General features: G+C 37.1%; 1 protein-coding gene across 9 annotated transcripts in view; it reads right to left on the bottom strand.

The window, feature by feature from the left end:
- The window catches only part of UGGT2 (UDP-glucose glycoprotein glucosyltransferase 2), a 224766-nt gene that overhangs the window by 146078 nt on the left and 56513 nt on the right, over window positions 1-22175 (bottom strand). For all 9 annotated transcript variants that reach the window (XR_012514308.1, XM_003928205.3, XM_074387527.1 and 6 more), the window contains 4 exons: window positions 17821-17920; window positions 15306-15366; window positions 7176-7267; window positions 4612-4762 (listed from right to left, as the gene is read on the bottom strand). Coding sequence is in view for 8 of the 9 variants with exons in the window: in XM_003928205.3 (XP_003928254.3) it covers window positions 4612-4762; window positions 7176-7267; window positions 15306-15366; window positions 17821-17920 (404 nt within the window). In the remaining variant the exon portion in view is untranslated. The remainder of the gene's footprint in view (window positions 1-4611; window positions 4763-7175; window positions 7268-15305; window positions 15367-17820; window positions 17921-22175) is intronic.

Here is a 22175-nt window from a genome sequence, read left to right as displayed (position 1 = left end):
CAGGCAAACAAAACAAATAAAATGCATGCATTTTATTTTATTTTATTTTTATTGGAAAAAATTAAGTCAAACTGTCCCTCTTTGCACACAACATGATTATATATCTAGAAAAATCAAGGACTCGACCAGAAAATTCTCAGAACTGATAAATTCATTAATTTGCAGATTATAAAATCAGCATACAAAAATCAACAGTGTTTCTATACACCAATAATGAAATAGCCAAAAAAGAAATCAAAAAGGTAATCCCACTTACAGTAGCTGCAAAAAGTAATTAGGAATTAATTTAACCAGGGAGATCAAAGATCTGTACAAGAAAAACCACAAAACACTGACTGAAAGAAATTGAAAAAGGCACAAATGGAAAAACATCCCATGCTCATAGTTCAGTTAAATATTAAAATGACGATACTGCCCAAAGCAAGCTACAGATTCAATACAATCTCTATTAAGCCATGGTTATTTTTCACAGAGATAGAAAAAAAATCCTAAAATTTGTATAGAATCAAACAAGAGCCTGAATATCCAAAGGCAAAACTGTATGTGTCACAGCACCTGATTTGAAAATATAGCTACAGTAACCAAAACAGCATGGTACTGATATAAAGACAGACACACAGACTAATGGAAGAGAATAGAGAACCCAGAAAAATAATTCACATATTTACAGCCAACTGGTATTTGATTTTCGATAAAGGTGCCAAAAACATACATTTGGGAAAGGACACCCTCTTGAATAAATGGTTCCGTTGGTGAGGATGCAGAAAAAAGGAACTCTTGTACAGTTGCTGAGAATGTAAACTAGTATAACTGTAATGGAAAACACTTTGGAGATGTCTCAAAAATCTAAAAACTGAACTACCGTCCAATCCAGCAATCCTATTAGAGGGTATTTATTGAAAGGAAAATAAATCAACATCTCAAAGAGATACTTGCACTTGCATGTTTATTATAGCACTAGTCACAACAGTAAACATATATAATCAACATAAGTGTCTATCAACAGATGAATAGAAAAAGAATATGTGGTATATATTCACAATGGAATATTATCTGGACACAGAAAAGAATGAAATGTCATTTGTGGCAACAGGGATGAAACTAGAGGTCACTGTGTTAAGTGAAATAAGCCAGACACAGATAGACCAATATCCCATGTTCTCACTCCTAAGTGGGATCTAAAAATATTGACCTCATGGAATTATGAGCAAAATGATAGACACCAGAGGCTGGGAAGCACTTGCTGGTGTGAGAGTTGATAAAGAGAGGTTAGTCAATAGGTACAACAGTTATCTATACAGTTAGAAAGTGTAAATTCTACTATTCAATGGCAAAGTTGGGTTTATAGTTAGCAACAATATATTACATAACACAAAGTAGCTAGGAAAAAGGACTTGAAATGTTCCCAACACATAGAAATGATAAATACTGAGAGTGATAGATACCCCAAATATACTGATTTGGATCATTACACATTTTATGCACATAAGAAAAGATCACATGATTCTCATAGATATGTAAAATATTGTGTATCAATTTAAAAAAAACTCTTTTGTTATGATCATGTAAATAATACATACCCACAGTTAAAAGTTTGGAATTCACAAAAGAACATGAAGAAAAAATTAAAACTACTCACTAAACCATATCACCCATTAATGCCTTAAATTTTGATATATTTCTTTCTGCTCTTGTGTCATTTTTACATAACATAATTCTAAATTTCTTAACAGTATTATCTTGTCATATTTATGAACATAGTTTTCATGTCTTAATTATACTCGATTGTGTGAATATACAATTTATAACATTTCTCTGTTACATACCTAACTAGTTTCTATTTTGTTTGTTTTAAAAATATGTAATGATAAAGATATCTTTGGGCATAAAGATTTTTTTCCATTTCCTACTATTTCTTTATGATGGTTTCCAGGAGTGAAATTACTAGACCAAACTATGTATCACTGTAAGGGCACCAAGGACAAAACTCTTCAAAAGGATATGCCAATTCACACTTCCTCAGTTAAATTCTAGTTTTTATTGCTAGGTATTGAGATTATACATTATTCTATAGTGGTTATTATTAGGGTATTTACATTTTTATGTTATTGTGAATAAATCATTGTCTTCCAAATAGATTTTTAAAGAAACGCTTTTGATCTTTATCATGTCACTTCAAACCCATTTTATTAAAGCCCCTTATTAATTATAGTAGCTTTCTTTGATGAGTTTCAGTTATACAGTCTTGTCATGCAACACTTTTATTTTCTCATTTCTTATAGTTATGTCCTTTTATAATAATGCTAAATCATAATAATTATATTGATCATGTTGTAATTATAAGACTTCCAGAGTTTCATCATTAAAAATGATGTTTTATGTTGTTTTCAGATAAATAATTACTTATTCATTTAGGGAATATTTATATTTATTGAGTACCTACTAAAACCAGAGACATATGGTAAGAGAAAAAAATGAAACAAATTTCTACCTTCAAGAACTTTATATATAGCCTAATAAGAAACAACTATAAAAGCATCACAGGATAAATGTAAAACTATAACTCTGATAAGTATACAAAGGGATTAATAGTTCTGACATTCATTTAATATATGGATATGTGCTGACATAATTTGAATATCTGTTCCCCACCCAAATCTCATGTTGAATTGTAATCCCCAATGCCAGAGGTAGGGCCCGGGGGGACATGTTGGGTCATGGGGGCAGATCCCTCAGCCTTGGTGTTGTCTTTGTGACGTGAGTTCTAGCAAGACCTGGTTGAGTGTATGGTACCTACCCTCCAACACTCTCTCTCACTCCTGTTCTTGCTATATGAGATACCTGCTCCCTCTCTGCCCTCTGCTGTAAGTAAAAGCTTCCTGAGGCCTCCCCAGAAGCTGAACAGATGTTGGCACCATGCTTCCTATAAACTCTGCAGAATTCTAAGCCAATTAAATTTCTTTTTCTTATAAATTAAACAGTTTCAGGTATTTCTTTAAAGCAATGTAAGAATGGCCTAATACATGTGCATACACCCATACATGTATATGTGTATATTATACACGTATACATGTGTTTATAAAAGGGTTAACTCAACAGGCTTGGGTTGCCCACACCCTGGATATTCCCAGGAAGAGCCCATTTTCATGACTGTCTCTTGACTGGCTCCTGATAATTAAGCTCTTGGAATGTTCTGACTGATAAAAGAGTGCTTTGCACAGCTAGGACCCTGAGCCATGCTGCAGCAGTTCCAGCAGTTTGTCCAGAGTTTATACAAACAATATGACTTATAATAAACACCTGCTTTTCCTCAGTCTGGAGCTCCAGCCTCTGATGGCAAGTACAAAGAGCCACTGTATGTCTACATGATGGATCCCCTCTCACAATCCTGAACTCAGGCTCCAGTAAGTGAGCTTCCTGGTAGGTAGCACTTTGCACATACTGTCACATATCATATTAAGCATGCAATTCCACTAGTAGGGAACTCCTGACAACTTATACCTGGTTTCCTCTGGACTTCACCCCTGCTGATTTTTTCATATCATTTTGCTCTACTAAGCCATAACCATGAATATAACAACTTCTGGGTCTTGCAAGTCCTTCTAGCAAATCACTGGATTACAGAATGGGCTCAGGGGATTCTCTAACACAATGTGTACATTTAAAAAAATCATCTGGATTGTTCAAGTTTCTCTCAGAAAGGGCTGTTTTAACTTAAGTCTGAAAAAGGAATAGGCGTTAACTGGATAAAGAAAGGAAAAAGTGCTTTCTAAGCATGAGATAAAGAGCAGCCATTTGCAGTCTCATAGGCCATACTGAAGGCCACTTCTGTACATAAGCAAGAAAGGGTGATATGATCAAATTTCTTTAAAAAAAAATCACTTGGGCTGTAATAAACAAACCAGAACCTTTGGAAGCCACTGCAAATTGTTTAGGCAGGGCTTTCATCATGTTAAGGTAACAATTTTTTTTCTTTTTTTTTTTTTTTTTTTTTGGAGATGAGTCTCTGTTGCCCAGGCTGGAGTGCAGTGGCATGATCTCGGCTCACTGCAACCTCTGCCTCCTGGGTTCAAGTGATTCTTCTGCCTCAGCCTCCTGAGTAGCTAGTATTACAGGCACCCAACAATACACACAGCTAATTTTTTGTATTTTTTGTAGTATTGGGGTTTCACCATGTTGGCCAAGCTTATCTCAAACTCCTGACTTCGTGATTTGCCCACCTTCACCTCCCAAACTGCTGGGATTACAGGCATGAGTCACCATGCCTAGCCCAAGGTAGCACTGTTATAAACCTGAGATTCTACCTGTGTATTTGGTATCTTATTGTTGTTATTGTTCATGTGGTTGTTCTTTTTTTCTTGTTTTATCTCTGAAGTTGGAAAGGACACTGAATGAGAGTGAGTAGGCATTCTTGTGACAAAACAGAGACTATGTAGAAGGAGAAGGAATTTGCAAGTGGGAGAGGAGATGGGTCTATAGTTTTACTTTCTCTTTTCACTGACAACTGTTCCAAAATGCTGAAATGTATTGTCAGGCCTGCCAATATTTCATTTTATGTTAAGCCTTAAGTACACTACAGGTTTTACAACAAGGAATAATATAAGCACTTACCATTATAGAAGAATGTCGAATATCTAATACATAAGTATGTTCCCAAACGGGTGACTTTAATTTTAAAAATTTGCTCATATCTTCCCCATTGATCCCAAGATTGCGAAGGCCATTCATCATTTTTCCTTCTAATTTCAGCATATCCAAAATACTATACATTCAAAGAAAAAACTTTTATTTTGATTTTCCAAATTTCAAACAAATCTTTTAAAGTTTGATCAATTTCTTAAAGCATTAGAAATGTTTTTTTTTTGGTATTTCCATTAATAGCAAGAAGATATATTATTAAATTAAACTAAGAAATAAGACAAATAGTTCTAATTATGATCCAGAGTAAACTTACATAATTTTTTTAGTGGTAGTAAAATCTTATTATTATATAAAAGATAAAACAAAGACTATTGTATTCTTTATCAAAGTAGTGAGGGTGTGATCAGCCTTGAGAAAGACAAAAATGAGAAAAAAAAATCAGGTCATTCTTTGGACAAACTTACTGCAAAGATAACATAAGATCAAACAAGACAAAGTATAAAATTCGAATACAGAGGAAGCCCCATTAAAGCATGAAGTTCACATGTGTTTGAATACAAATTTAAATTTATTACATATAATAATTTGAGAGTTCTTAAACATGATATAAAGTATTACTGTAAACAACAACATCAACAATAACCCCAGTGACAATGAATTGGGAAATCTAAATCTTTAAACTACTCTTTGTCAAATGCATGGCTGAGGTGACTATTCAGAAGCAAAAATATATAAAAGACTCTTTGTTGGGCTAGAACAGAATGTTTTAATGTAGATATATAAGACCCTGCTTATGTACTTCATCAGTCCTACTTACCTTTCTCCCCAATCAGTGCCACATGTTCCTACTGTCTCAGCCTCTCTGGGGGTTTAGAACCTTTATAGAACCAATGCTAATCTAATCCTAACCCATGGAGGCTCTGGCTCCTCCCACTACTCTCAGGATCAGAGCAAGAAGGGCTGGGTCATGTATGGGTCATGTTACTGGTTCTCCACAACCCAGTAATGCAATGACTGACAAAAGATAGGAAGGGAGCAAAAATAATTCCTTACTCCTTTTCTTTCCCCACATGGAAAATTCCAAAGTACTGGTTGCATAAAACCTCTCTCTATACAATTTCTCTGTAATATGACATTTTCCTTCCATTTCCTTATTTTCTTCTATTCATCTTCCTCTTTGCATTAATTTTATTCCACATCCTCTGATCTTTTTCTGAGAACCTTTTTGATTATGCTATCGTCAAAAATGTCAGAAGATACAAATATCATCACATATTTTCTCCTTCTCTTTTAAGAGAATCACAGTAGCTCTAACTAGTGATCAAATCAATGAGAAACAAAAATGTAGCACACAATCCAGGTGTAAGAGCCACTGGGGGAGGTGAGGGTGGAGGGTGAAGAAGGGAGTGGGGGGTTGGAGGGGTGTTGTTGTATTTTTTAATAACCTACAGCCTTCCTAAATCATATGTGAAAATATTCTTGCCATAAAAATTTCCTCATATACTGCTTTAGAAAACTCTAAAATCTACATACCATTTCACTACTTCCTTTAAACCTGTTTTTACTGCTCCTAAGCACAGATGTAGTTTTTGTTCCCCTGAAATTTACAGGGTAGCATTTAAAAACTTCTCCACTCTTTCTGTGTGTAGTACTTAAATATATCTTAGGTTATTATTTTTCCAACACTAGGTCCAAGGATTCAAGTAACTAAAGAGAAAAGCCCGATTTGAGATAACATTGTAAAAAATGTTTGATAAAACTACTTATATTTTCCAATATATTTCCAAACTGGTAAGAAAATAGGATTTAAATAAATAATTCAAATAATTTCAGTTCAACAAACAAATTAAATTGAATTAAAACTGAATGCTGAACTAAGGCATCATGTTTCCTAAGTTCATCTAATATTCCAAATATTAATTTTAAAGTAGTTTTATGTTTCTTTATAAAAGTAACTCTTCTGTTTGGCCCACAGCTTTACCTTTGGGTGAATGACCACTGACAAAGCAAGGACTTCCTATTTCAGTCCTGTTCAAAATTCTGAGCAATTTTGAAGAATTTTTTTTTTTGAACAAGAAACTAGATAGCATGCAGCAATTATACAGAAGCACTTTAAATTCCTCTTGTCAACTGCTCTCTTCTGAGGAAATACTCCATGTTGATTTCAGTTCCTATATGAAGGGTAGAGGTTAGGGTTAGGGTTAGGGTTAGGGTTAGGGTTAGGGTTCAGTTCAGTTCCAAATAACTTCCCTGATAAATCACCAATCTCCTCTTCAATGAAAGACAGTTTAGAATAACAAACTAATTGCAGGTCTAACACTCATCCAAACAAATATCTTGACTGTTTCTCCCAGTTCTGATATTCTAAGACACTTTGGGCTTGCTCATTTTGGTAGAAGAGAGCTGTTTTGCACAATGAAACACATGTATTTGCTTTATCTTCAAAGTGACCTTCATATTTTAACTAATATTAAATTAAAGACAATGTTTACTTTTATATAAACCATAATTTATAGTAATAATTTAATACATACCTAAAAGGGTCATAAACATCCATATCAACACGAAGGCCATTTATAAATAGACGAGCATCACCTGGCTGAATTTCAAATCTATCTCGAAGATCCTTGAAATAGAGCAAAGCAATATTAACCAAGTGATAGAACTATAGTGATCTGCATTACAGGTCACCAGATTATTTCTACAAATAGAGAGTAAATATTTTAGGTTTAGCAGGCCAGTCTCTGTTGCAACTATTGATCTCTGCCTTTGTGTCCTTAGATACTATGTAAACAAATGGGCATAGCAATGTTTACTTTAAAAATTAAGCTTTTATTTATAAAAATAAATGGCAGACCAGATTTGGTCCATAGGTAGTAGTCTGCCCAGACTTAATCTCAGTGATGAGGGAAATTTTAAGATAGATTAGAGATAAAATTCAACATCTGAATATTCTGATTTTTACAATGCATAACAGTTCTAATGCTACAATAATTACTTATCTACTAAATTTCATATAGTGTGTGTATGTGCACATATACAATTTGACAGTTGGCACATTCCTATTCCTTGAGGCAATGATATACCAAAAGTAAAACTCTGGTATATGTGTAAATATTTGGAGCTCACTCTAAATCCATAAGTTTCCATTAGAGCTATATTTGAATTTTCACTGTCTTTCATTCAGTAAACATTTCCTGAGTGCTTGCTATGTTCTAGGAGCAACTCCAGGCACTAGACCAATAATAAAAGGTAAAAAGGGGATGTTCTTGTTACTAAAGCAAAGTTGTCAAGATCAGAGTGTGAGTATCATGCTTGGTTTATTCCTAGTCTTTCCATCTACTAGCTGTTAAGATTTGAGCAAACTCAAATGACTTTCAGAATCCTCAGTTTCCTCATCTATAAAATGGGAATAATTATATCTAACTCATAGGTTTGTTATAGTTCAAATGTAATATAAGTCTATATCTTGTCACCTATTAAGTGGTCACAAATCAAAGTTATTATTTTGATTTGTGAATATTGTTATTGTTATCAGGGTAGGCAAACAGGTTTAGGAGGAAAAACAACCAGTGTACTTCAAAGACATCATATGATAAGTCACATAACAGGGACTTGTTAGAACTACTCTGTAAAGGCAGAGGAAGCAACTAACTTGAAGAGACTCAGAGAAATGACCTGAAAGGTAAATTTTTCTGTATGATTATCACTCAACAGATGGGCTACACAAAGAGAAGGGAGAGGAGGAACTTAACAGAAAGTAATTCCACTGGTTTTATACAGAATACTGGCAAAAGATTGAATCCTAATATGAAAAGATTCAGAGGTAAAATTTTTATTTGTCTTTAGCCACTTTAGATGTGACTTTCTATCAGAGTTACTTATACTAAGTAATCTACATTCCAAATTCAAAATCTACAGAGGCCTAGTGAATTTATATTGCCTGTTGTTTCCCACAATCTGGCATCAAAACTTCACACACCCTGAATGAAGCTTTCTCCAGCACCTCATTCATTCATCTCAATTATAAGTGGAAAGTACACCAAGCACACAGATCCACACTAAACTGCTAAATCCCTCAAGACTGTTTATGTCAGGCACAGTGCCTTGAATAACAATGCTCAGAAAACAGGTAACAGACTGAACTCAGTGAATCTGCTTGCTGAAACAGTGTGAGAGGGAAAAGGTTTGTCTACGAGAGATTGGTACTTAAAATTCTTCTCTTTGCTCTGCCCCACAGGGCTAGCCTTAAGTCCTGATAAACTGCTGTATATTTCAGTGTGTAATTTAAAGTGGCCTTTCTTAAATCAGGAGTAATGATAAACCAAAGATCCTAAAATTCACTTACTAAAAAAAAGCACGAAAATGCTACACTAAAATGTTAATAATGAGGCTGGGCATGGTGGCTCACACCTGTAATCACAGCACTTTCGGATGCTGAGGTGGGCGGATCACTTGAGATCAGCAGTTTGAGACCAGCCTGACTAACATGATGAAACCCTGTTTCTACCACAAATAGAAAAATTAGCCAGGCATGCTATCGCATGCCTGTAGTTCCAGCTGCTTGGGAGACTAAGGCAAGAGAATCACTTGAACCCAGGAGGCGGAGGTTGCAATGAGCTGAGATTGCACCACTGCACTCCAGGCTGGGCAACAGAGTGATACTCCATCTCAAAAATAAATAAATAAATAAATATGAATAAATCCCCTAAATGTGGCTCAGAGTTCAAGAAAGTATTTACCTAAGGACAAAGAGGAAATAGGAATATGAATATAGAGACATAAATAAACACTAAAGACCTCACCCTGAGGAAACTTAGAGCTTCCTAGATGGCCTAAGACTTGGGTGTTGAAGGGCCAATCTTAGAAGAACAGGAAATTTGAATCCAGGACCCACATGGAACAAGGTGTAGGATCAAGTATATCTTTACGCACACATATAGTGCTACACTCATGGTGAAAGGTGAATTAGGAAACAAAATGCCCTGCAGTAACAGCATAGAAATTTGTCTATCTCACCATGGTTCTTGGTGGAGGAAGAATAAATCTCCCAAATGAATTCATGGTCTCTAGCTTATTTTCACATGGGTTTGGGACTGGATTTCATACTATATTTATGATCCAAAAAACTTAGATTTTTGTATTTAAAGTGAAATTAAACTAGAACTCTTAGGCTTGAGCAAAAACAAATGCAAATCCTAATGAAGAAATATAAGCTCATTTTTTTAAAGAGGTGACCATTTATTTTAATATGCGTCTTTAATAACCAATGTAGCTGAGGTATTACCTGAAACTAAAGAAATTGATCAGATCTCAGAAGACTGGTTGAGATTTACAATGGTAAAATGGTTTATAAACATATCTGGGTGTTCCTAAGGTGAAATGATGTGCACTCTGAAATTTAAATATTTCATTAAAATTTTAGTTTTGGCAGATCCAACATGGCCGAATAGAAACAGCTCTGAAGTGCAGTTCCCAGCAAGAACAAAACAGAGGGTGAGTGATCACTACATTTCCAAACGAGTTATTACTGCCCACAGATGAAGAGATTCCCAGGCTGAAAAGCACGACAAGTTTCCAGCATAACTGTTTCAGCTGGTGCAGGGGGTCTCCACACAAAAACTCACACAAATCTGGGCAGCCATTTCAACTGGTGCTTGGAACACCTCAGAGACAGAGCCACCCATTCAACTGAAAAAAAGGGGGCTGAAACAGCAAGCCAGGTGTTCTGGCTTGGCAGGTCCCACCCTCACAAAGATCAGCAATCTGAAATGCTCTGGATTCAGAGTTTCACAGCAAGTGCAGCTGGACCTGGGACAGTCCAGCTCTGTGGGGAGAAGGGCATCCACCATTACCGAGGCAGTCCACCACTACCAAGGCAGTCTACTACTACCAATGCAGTCCGCCATTACAGATGCAGTCTGCCATTATTGAGGCAGTTCAAATTATACCTCTATTAACAAAACCACAAGGAAGTTCACAAAGCAGCTGGGCATAGCCCACAGCAGCTAAGCAATGCCTCTGCTGGCAGACTGTGACTAGGCTACCTCCTCGCTGGACAGAGCATCTCTGAAAAAAGGCAGCAGCACGTCAGAAACTTATAAATAATAAGCCCCACCTACCCAGGACAGAGCACCTGAGAAAAAAGGCAGTTATGAGTTCCGCTGCAGCAGACTTAAATGTACCTGCCCAGCAGCTCTGAACAGAACAACAGAGCTCACAGCTCAGCACTTGAGCGTCTATAAAGGACAGATTGTCTCCTGAAGCAGCTCCCTGATCCCCATATATCCAAAGAGTCACCTCATAAAGGAGAGCTCAGACTGACATCTGGCAGGTATCCTTCTGGGACTAGGATAAAAAAAGAAGAAGCTGGCAGAAATCCTTACTGTTCTGCAGCTGCTACAGGTGATTCCCAGGCAAGCAGAGTCTGGAGTGGACCTCCAGCAGTCCTACAGCAGAGGGGCCTGACTGTTAGAAGGAAAACTAAAAAACAGAAAGTAATAACTTCATCGTTAACAAAAAGGACACCCACTCAGAGACCCCATCCGAAAGTCACCAACTACAAAGACCATGGGTAAATACACAAAGATGGGAAGAAGGCAGAGCAAAAAGAATGAAAACACCCAAAACCAGAATGCCTCTCCTCCTCCAAGGGATCACAACTCCTCACCAGCAAGGGAACAAACCCAGATGGAGAATGATCTGATGAATGGACAGAAACAGGCTCCAAAGGGTAATAACAAACTTCTCTGAGCTAAAAGAACATGTTCTAACCCAATGCAAAGAAACTAAGAACCTTGAAAAAAGGTTTGAAGAAATGCTAATGAGAATAAACAGCTTAGAGAAGACTATAAATGACCTGATGGAGCTGAAAAACGCAACACAAGAACTTCGTGAAGCATGAACAAGTTTCAGTAGCTGAATCGACCAAGCAGAAGAAAGGGATCAGAGACTGAATATCGACTCAATGAAATAAAACAAGACAGCAAGACTAGAGAAAAAAGAGTGAAAAAAAATGAACAAAGCCTCCAAGAAATATGGGATTATGTGAAAAGAGCTAACCTACATTTGATAGGTGTACCTGAATGTGATGGACAGAATGAATCCAAGCTGGAAAACACTCTTCAGGATGTTATCCAAGAGAACCTCCCCAACCTAGCAAGGCAGGCCAACATTCTAGTCCGGGAAACAGAGAATACCACAAAGATAATCCTCAAGAAGAGCAACCCCAAGGCACATAATCATCCGATTCACCAGGATTGAAATGAAGGAAAAAATGCTAAGGGCAGCCAGAGAGAAAGGTCGGGTTGCCCATAAAGGGAAGCCCATCAGACTCATAGCGGATCTCTCGGCAGAAACACTACAAGCCAGAAGACAGTAGGGGGCCAATATTCAATATCCTTAAAGAAAAGAGCTTTCAACCTAGAATTTCATATCCAGCCAAATTAAGCTTCATAAGCGAAAGAGAAACAAAACCGTTTATGAACAAGCAATTGCTGAGAGATTTCATCACCACTAGGCCTGCCTTACAGGAGCTCCTAAAAGAACCACTAAACACAGAAAGCAACAACAAGTACTAGCCACTCCAAAAACGTACCAAATGGTAAAGATCATCAACACAATAAAGAAAAGGCGTCAACCAATGTGCAAAACAACCAGCTAGCAAGAAAATGGCAAGATCAAATTCACACATAACAATATTAACCTTAAATATAAATGGGCTAAATGCCCCAATCAAAAGACATAGACTGGCAAATTGGATAAAAAGCCAAAACCTATCTGTGTGTTGTATCCAGGAAACCCATCTCACATGCAAGGATACACAAAGGCTCAAAATAAAGGGATGGAGGAAGATTTACCAAGCAAATGGAGAGCAAAAAAAAAAGCAGGAGTTGCAATTCTCATCTCTGATAAAATAGACTTTAAAGCAACAAAGATCAAAAGAGACAAAGAAGGACATTACATAATGGTAAAAGGATCAATGCAACAAGAAGAGTTAACGATCCTAAATATATAAGCACCCAATTCAGGTGCACCCAGATACATAAGGCAAGTTCTTAATGACTTACAAAGAGACTTAGACTCCCACACAATAATAGTGGGACACTTTAACACCCCATTGTCAATATTAGACAGATCAACAAGACAGAAAATTAACAAGGATATCCAAGACCTGAACTCAGACCTGGAACAAGCAAACCTAATAGACATTTACAGAACTCTTCACCCCAAACCTCTCATCCATACAAACCATCCATACAAACTCCTCTGCTTGAAGGTCCTATCCTCTTTATCTCCTTAAGTAAAGCCAGAAGCTCTGGAGTACCCCAGGAGTGAGAACGATTATGCTTAAGACACTTTTGTTTCAGTTTAGTCCCAAACCCAGAGGAAAATATTTCAAATTTCTTAAGTAAATCCTTAAAAGTGTAATTTACACCACAGCAATTGACCTGGCATTTAAATAAACTGCAGCTTGAGAAGAAAAAAAAAAGACCACTATTATTTCTTTTTTTGGTGAACATTTCCTTTACATGTTTTGCAGGAAATGTACTTTTTGGTTTGTATGGATGAGAGGCTGTAACAGTAACATAATTCCAGGGCTTTCTTGCGTCCAATCCACGTGGAATGAAATTGCAATGAATGGTCCAAGATGTTTTTTTACCTTCTCATCATTAACTACCCCCTTCCCCAGGGTTGAAAACCAGTTTAAATTTCTCCTCCCACATCCCATGGGCTAGTGGGTAACATGGACTGCTAGTCTAAATACATTTACCCTAGATTAGTTACATGAAAGACATTATCATCCTTGTCTTTCTCTTATCAGTGTGCTCTGGAAGAAGGAGTTGATAAAAAAAAAACTATCTGCAGTGTCACAATTATTTCATTTACTAAGTTCAAGATTTCTTGCCCTGCAGTCAAAGCTCATTTTAAAACTCTTTCACTGCTAATTCCAAATGGCTAAGAGGTAAAAAAGGTGATAGCAACAGTAGCCATAGTGGCCCTGAGTAAGCTGCCATAGCCAGGTTGCCAGCATGGTTCTGATATAGCAGTTAAGAAGAAATTATTTAGGCAGATAGTGAGTCCTTGGTAAGGTTTTCCTTTAATGAAAAGCAGTCCCCAAATCATTTTCTGTTCTAACAAAGAGCAGCCTGTAAAATAGAGCTGCAGACATAAGCAAGCAAGGTAGAAGCTTGCACAGGTAACTGCCAGCATTGTGCCAGTAGGAAAAGGCTACCTGGGACTAGGCATGTTGAAAACGGCAGCTCCATCTTCCCTTCCTTCCAGCCCACACGTACACTAAGAAGCAGACAATATGGCAGCAGCCACGTGGAAAGTCCACTTGCATAATAGAGGGAGGTGACCAGCATTCTCCATGCATTATGTAAAACATCACACCTGGTCCAGCCAATTTGTGAGCTCTATGTAAATCAGACACCGTCTCCTCAAGTCTGTTTGTAAAATCCAGTACACTTCTGTAGCCAGTCCAAATTCCCATTCAGGTGACACTCTCTCTTCTCTCTCTCAAAGATGTTCTTTCTCTTTCTTTTGCCTATTAAGCCTCCACTCCTATCCTAAACCCACTCCTTTGTTTGTCATAAGAAAACAATCCATTCTGCATGAAAAATGGTAAGAGCAATTAGGAACATCTTAGAAAGGACCTAATACCACTAATCCATTTTGAAGGATACACAGGAATTTGTAAGGTGGTCAATGAGGCAAAAAAATGTCTCAGGTAGGAATGATGTGCTGTGGTTCCTAACACCTGTTCTCCAATAAATGATGCATCTTTTTCTTCATTATCATCATTGTAGTTGCCTGTCATCATCACAATAGCCAACATTTGTTGACAGCTCACTCTGTCTCAGTATGATGGTCACTGCCGGATGGCTAAGTTAGCACCATACCTAGCCCACTTCTCTTTTGCTTGTTTTCATTACTAGAAAAGTAAACACTAGTTTTTCTAGCTTCCCTTGCAGCCTAAGGTGGCCACATGGCAAAATTCCCACCAATGAGATAGAAATCAGTCTGCTAAAATGTTCCAAGAAGGCTTAAGTGAGGATGAATGTGGTTGGTACTATCCTTCCCGCCTCTTTTGGCTTTTAAAACAGTTAAGAAGTGAGAAAAATGAACTCCTGTTTAGGGTCCTGCAAGTCTGGTATGATATTACTTAAAGCCAAACGAGTACTACGTAATAAGGTCATGCAGTGGTGTAAGCACTTTACAAGTACTAACACAACTAGAATCATTTGGGGTCTATTGATAATTTAAGAGACCACTTGTCAAACCAGTGATCAATTGTGTTCTATTGGCTACAGGATTCTGGTAATGTTCCAACAGTCTAATACTGACTCAGTCTTCACAGCTTTTAAGCAAAACTAATGAAAAGAAACAGAATAATTAACTCACAGCCTTTATTCTTTGTCCTATGAAGAAAACCATACTACCTGTGCAGAAATTCTGAAATATATTACAAAATAAGTAGAAGATAGGTCAGTAAAGATTGGCTAGAATCATATAGCTGACAATATAAAAATGGAAGAACCCAGACTGCTTTAATAATCAAAAAAGCACAAATTACCATTTCCTTTTTTATATGAAATTGAAGATCCAAAGTCAGAAACAGTGATATTAGTTGGGTAAAAAAATAAAAAATTCAAACAAACCTTTTGATTTTCCTGTATTTCTCCTCTCATATGTTGATTTACAGCAATTCTGGTTAGAGATCTGGAAAAATGAATACTAATATAATTGATCCTTCATTATATGTTTAGAACTGAGCTATATAATTCAACGTAATCTAACACTTTGGATAAGAAGCTCAAAACTCCAAGTCCTTCATGACTAAAAAGTGTACATTTCCATATGGCCTAATTTAGCTTTCATTTGACAAGAGTATTTGGTTCAAGTGGAATGGAGGCTCCCAAAATTTCATGTGTACTAACTGTATACAGTATGGATTGTCATCATTTACTACTTAATTTTTGAAAACCCTTGATTGAGAAAGCTATTTTGTGTTGTTTTTTCCAAAAGAGAAATTTTGTATGAAATTACCAATGTATATGTACATGAATGTATGTATATGAAGAATATTAGTTAACCTGGGATCTTACCAGAGTAGAAACTTCTAGAAACTGAAATGATGGCTTCACATTACTTACTCTTTCAATTTTTTTTTCAACTTTTTATTTAAAAAAAGTTTTTAGAGACAGAGTCTCACTCTATTACCTAGGCAGGACTGTAGTAGCATGATCGCAGCTCACTGTAGCCTTGAATTCCTGGGCTCAAGTGATTCTCCCACCTCAGCCTCCCAAGGAGCTAGGACTAGAGGTACACACCACCATACCCAGCTAATTTTTAAATTCTTTTCTAGAGACGGAGTCTTGCTGTGTTGCCCAGGTTGGTCTAAAACTCTTGGCCTCAAGTGATCCTCCCACCCCAACCTCCCAAAGTGATGAAATTGTGGGTGTGAGCCACTGCACCCAGCCTATTCACTCTTGAAGAGTTTATAATTCACTTATAATTTAAAGACAGCAGAAATGTTTAAAATACAGTTGCTAGGGACTGTATTCAGCTTGATAATTCCTAAACATGGCTAGTTATATATCTGTCCATTTTATAAATAGAATTAAAAAATTAAAAGACTGTTAATGAACAGTTCTGCTTTAAGGAAAACTCAAGTAGAAAACGGTACCTTAAACAGCACACAGTAAGTATGTATTATTTTGTAAAATTTGCATTAACAGAAATTACAATTAAAAATATAATAATACAAATTTTTCATTTATTTAGCAAATATTTCATTTCAACAAACATTTACAGATTATCTACCAAATGATTGTGGAGATATGCTCAAGCCTACTATTTATCCGTTGAGCAATGTTAGCATATTTTATACATTTTTCTTAGTCAGACTAACAGTAGTTTTCTATCAGAACCTTTCAACAATGAGGCTGACTTAACATCAATAGAGCTAAACAACTATCTGATTAAGATGAAAGTTTACTTCATTTGTATTTGATCTAATAATTTTTATAACTAGCATTAATTAAAAGCATTATGGCTAAACATATATGACATTTATACACACTCATATATATTTCATGTTTTATTATATAAATGCTGACTTCTCAAATTCTTGGCTGTTGAAATTAAAGTTGACTGAAAGAGGCATATCAATATATTCATTCTTAATCTGTAAATAAGGGGACAAACTCCTCTATTTCAAAATACCACCAAAAGATTCTTGGTATCCTATGGCCAACCATGTACTATTTATTTACTTTCAAAATTAAAGAATACATATATTGAAGATTCTGTACTTTTTACTATGAACAAATGTACAAAATAGTGTTTGAGACAGTAAAAGGCACAGCAATCATTCTATGCTTAAGAAGGTATGCTGAGATAGAAGACTGCTCTCCCATTCCTCTCAATAAAACACCATTGTTGCACATGCACTGTGACTTGTCACATATTTTATCTCTTCAGTATAAGCTAACTCATATTTTCCTTGTTGCTAATTTTATACTCTATCATTCCTAACCAGAACACAATTGCATCAAAGTTGTCTTATTTTCTAAATTCTCATAAAACATGGTCAACTGCATTGCATGCACTGGTCTCTTTTAAGATATGCAAATGTATTTCCTATTGAAATGGAATGTATGTTTAGTGTAACATCAGCATATTCATGGAAGCAGTTCAACTAGACATTTTTTTTGGCAAAAAAATATCCCACACAATATTCCATGCAATTAAGACATGACAAATCATTGGAATCTGAAAGGGTAAGAATATGATGCGGCAGTACTTTGGGCATAGATCTCCTACTTAGAATACTTTTTATTATCCTCCATAAGGGAAAGAAAAAAATCCTCCTTCATTATTTATTGCTTAAACAAGTTTTTCCTTATATTACTATGTATGATTAAAATTTTCCTTTCTATTTGCCTCTAATAAGAGTTCCACCTTATAATGCATACACACATGCATGCACAAGCCAATATTTTGCTCTAATAAAAAAAATCCATATATAATGAAGAGAGTCCCTAATTTCATAAAAGCTATATATACGAGAAGTAACTGACATCTTCTTGTTAAATGAAATCAGCTATTTTCACAAAACTCATTTAATAGAAAGAGTTCTGGCTACAATGAAACCAATAAACTTTAACATACCTGGCTTTTATAGGGAAGTTCTGTGAAATGTCTTTCATTAATTTAATGGCATCATAAACTGGAGTGGACATTATTTGAGAAGCTGCTTGAAAACTAAGATCTGAAAGGAAAAATATTATTAAGGAATCTAGCATAATGTCAGACCTTTATAGACATTTCCATGAAATTGAAATAATTGACTCAATCCTTCTTGCCAAATATTAATATACAAACATGTTAATAGGTTACATCTGCATTTTTTAAAAGCTTTAAACGGAAAGTTATCACTTACTTCCAAATAATGTAAGCTTTATACTGTTAGCAATGAGTGATTATTCTTTAATTCCTATTATTTTCCCCAAATTATAGTATAATTTCCAGAGATATATGAAGAGAAATGCTCTCACAAAGCTATTTTTCTATACTTAAATGAAACATGACAAAAAGTATTGATAAAAAGAATAACAAAGTGGTGTAAAAAGAACTTTAAAGAGCCAATTCTGAAAAGAACTTTAAGAAAATCCCACTGTGTTTAACTCAGTAAATAGAAACATTTGCTTTCTCTTTCAATTTGACATTTTTACCTTTATGCTGAAATAAAATCCTAAACTTAGTATTATTTTATCTGATATGACAGTCTATAGAAAGAAAAATGTGTGTTGCTAACTGTAGTTAGTTTCACACATGTCAGAAGAATTCATCTTAGTATTATTACTTTGTCAAGAGTCAGAAAAGATTTAAAACTAAATTGTTTCCTTACCTAGTAGTGAGGCAGATTGTTTCTCCTTAATATTTCCTTAAAGTTGGAATCCTAATTTACCCAATACTACTAAAATAACTAGTTTAACACAGAAAGGCTAGTTTTATTCCTGCATTCTCAGTGTGAAACGATGGGTCAAAGCCTATAAAAGAATGATCTTAAGGTAGCCTGGCATGGAATGGCAGAGTCTGACAGACCAGGTGATATGGTTTGGCTGTTTAATCTTGTCCTGAATCGTAGCTCCCATAATTACCACGTGTTGTAGGAAGTATCCACTGGGAGATAAATGAATCTTGGAGGCAGTTTCCCCAATACTGTTCTCATGGTAGTGAATAAGTCTCACGTGATGGTTTTATAAGGGGTTTCCCTTTTCACTTGGCTCTCATTCTCTCTTGCCTGCCATCATGTCAAATGTGTTTTTTGGCCGGGCGTGGTGGCTCAAGCCTGTAATCTCAGCGCTTTGGGAGGCCGAGGCAGGTGGATCACGAGGTCAAGAGATCGAGACCATCCTGGTCAACATGGTGAAACCCCGTCTCTACTAAAAATACAAAAAATTAGCTGGGCATGGTGGCGCGTGCCTGTAATCCCAGCTACTCAGGAGGCTGAGGCAGGAGAATTGCCTGAACCCGGGAGGCGGAGGTTGCGGTGAGCCGAGATTGCGCCATTGCACTCCAGCCTGGGTAACAAGAGCGAAACTCCGTCTCAAAAAAAAAAAAAAAAAAATGTGTTTTTTGCCTTCTGCCATGATTGTGAAGTCTCCCCAGCCACGTGGAACTGTGAGTCCTTTAAGCTTCTTTTTCTTTATAAATTACCCAGTTTAGGATATGTCTTTATCAGCAGTGTGAAAACAGACTAATACAGTAAATTGGTACCAGTAGAGTGGGGGCACTGCTGTAAAGATACCTGAAAATGATTAAGGAACTTAGGGACTGGGTAATAGGCAGAGGTTGGAACAGTTTGGAGGGCTCAGAAGACAGGAAGATGTGGGAAAGTTTGGAACTTCATAGGGACTTGCTGAATGGCTTTGACCAAAATTCTCATAATGATATGGACAATGAAATCCATAATGAGGTGGTCTCAGATGTAGATGAGAAACTTGTTGGGAACTGGAGTAAAGGTGACTCATACCATGTTTTAGCACAGAGACTGGCAGCATTTTGCCCCTGCCCTAGAGATTGGTGGAATTTTGAACTTGAGGGAGATGATTTAGGGTATCTGGCAGAATAAATTTCTAAGCAGCAAAGCATACAAGAGGTGACATGGGTGCTGTTGAAAATATTCATCTTTAAAAGGGAAACAGCATAAAAGTTCAGAAAATTACAGCCTGATGATGCAAGAGAAAAGACAAACCCATTTTCTGAGGAGAAACTCAAGCCAGCTGCAAAAATTTGTATAAATGAGGAGCAAATGTTAATCACCAAGACATTGGGGAAAACGTCTCCAGGGCACGTCAGAGACCTTCACATCAGTCCCTCCCATCACAGACCTGGAGGCCTACGAGAAAAAATGTTTTGTGGGCCAGTCCCAGGGGCCCGCTCCTGTGTACAGCCTAGGGAGTTAGTGTCCTGAGTCCCAGCGGCTCTAGTCATGGTTAAAAGAAGCCAAGGTACAGCCTGGGCTGTAGCTTCAGAGGGTGCAAGCCCCAAGCCTTGGCAACTTCCATATGGTGTTAAGCCTGTGGATACACGGAAGTCAAGAATGAGGTTTGGGAACCTCTGCCTAGAATTTCAGAGGCTGTATGGAAATGCCTAGATGTCCAGACAAAAGTACAAGGGTGGGGTGCTCATGGAGAACCTCTGCAAGACAGTGCAGAAGGGAAATGTGGGATTAGATCGCCCACACAGAGTCCCCACTAGGGCACTGCCTAGTGGAGCTGTGAGAAGAAGGCCACTGTCCTCCAGATCCCAGAATGGTAGATCCACTGAGAGTTTGTGCTATATGCCTGGAAAAACTGTAGACACTCAATGCCACCATGAAAGCAGCAAGAAGGGAGGCTGTACCCTGCAAAGCCATGGGAGTGAGCTGCCCGAGACCATGGGAACCTACCTCTTGCATTGGCACTCCCTGGGTGGAGATCATTCTGGAGCTTTAATATTTGACTGCCCCACTGGATTTTAGAGTTGCAAGGGCCTTTTAACCCCTTCATTTTGGCCAATTTCTCCCATTTGGAATGGCTATATTTACCCAATGCCTGTACCCCTATTGTGTCTAGAAAGTAACTAACTTGCTTTTGATTTTACAGGCTCATAGGTGGAAGGGACTTGTCTTGTCTCAGATGAGACTTCAGACTGTGGACTTCTGAGTTAACGCTGAAATGAGTTAAGACTTTGGGGGACTGTAGGGATGACATGATTGGTTTTGAAATGTTAGGACATGAGATTCGGGAGAGGCCAGGCCCAGAATGATATGGTTTGGCTGTGTCCTCATCCAAATATCATCTTGAATTATAGCTCCCATAATTCCCACGTTGTGGGAGGGACCCAGTGGGAGATAAATGAATCATGGTGGGAGGCAGTTTACCCAATACTGTTCTCATGGTAGTGAATAAGTCTCACAAGATCTGATGGTTTTATAAAGGGTTTCCCTTTTCATTTGGCTCTCATTCTCTCTTGCCTGCTGCCATGTAAGACATGTCTTTTACATTTTATCATGATTGTTATGCCTTCCCAATCATGTGAAACTGTGAGTACATTAAACTTCTTTTTCTTCATAAATTACGTCTTGAGTAAGTGTTTCTCAGTAAAGTGAAAATGGACCAACACCCTAGGCTTCAAATTCTATCTGCATCACAAACTAGCTGAGTAACTTTAAATAGAATGTGTTCAACCTACCTTAACATGTTTCCAGTCCCCAGTACTGCAGTGAAACTACGACCAGTGCTAATATCTCCTGATTGCCAAACGAACATTTTTTAGTACTTATTTTACTTACTGGGTTCTTTTTGCAATATAATTTCCTGCAAATTAGTAGTAGTGATCATTTTTTCTTTCTTAAGAATCTACTTCCTTCAACTTGTATAATGTCCTTTCCATTTCTCATCATTCCACCATGTCTTCTTCATGAGTTTTACTTTCTACATGTGAATGAACACCAGGTTACTTTCCCTGGTGCACTGATTTTGTCATTCTGCATTCTCAGTCACCATTCTCATTCTATACTCTCAGTCAGCACACTTTCCTTTTCAACATCTTTATGCTAGGATTTTTAACTTTTAAAATCCTCTCTGTTCAGCTGAAGGACAGGATATTTACCCCATCACTGCACCTAACCATTTGGATATCTTACAATGACTGTAAATCAACCTTTCAACACTAGTGTCATTATTTGTGAGTCCCATATTTAGCCCCAAAGACTGCTTACATGTTTTTTTGTTGTTGTTGTTGTTGTTTGTGGTTTTTTTTGAGACAGAGTTTCGCTCTTGTTACCCAGGCTGGAGTGCAATGGCGTGATCTTGGCTCACCACCAGCCTCCTGGGTTCAAGCAATTCTCCTGCCTCAGCCTCCTGAGTAGCTGGGACTACAGGTGCACGCCACCGTGCTCCGCTAATTGTTTTGTACGTTTAGTAGAGACGGGGTTTCACCATGTTGACCAGGATGGTCTCGATCTCTTGACCTCG

Source organism: Saimiri boliviensis, chromosome 16 (genome assembly GCF_048565385.1).
Source record: "Saimiri boliviensis isolate mSaiBol1 chromosome 16, mSaiBol1.pri, whole genome shotgun sequence".
NCBI classification, from domain to species: Eukaryota; Metazoa; Chordata; class Mammalia; order Primates; family Cebidae; genus Saimiri; species Saimiri boliviensis.
Note: the sequence above shows the minus strand (reverse complement) of the source record. Positions and strands in the feature narration are given on the sequence as shown.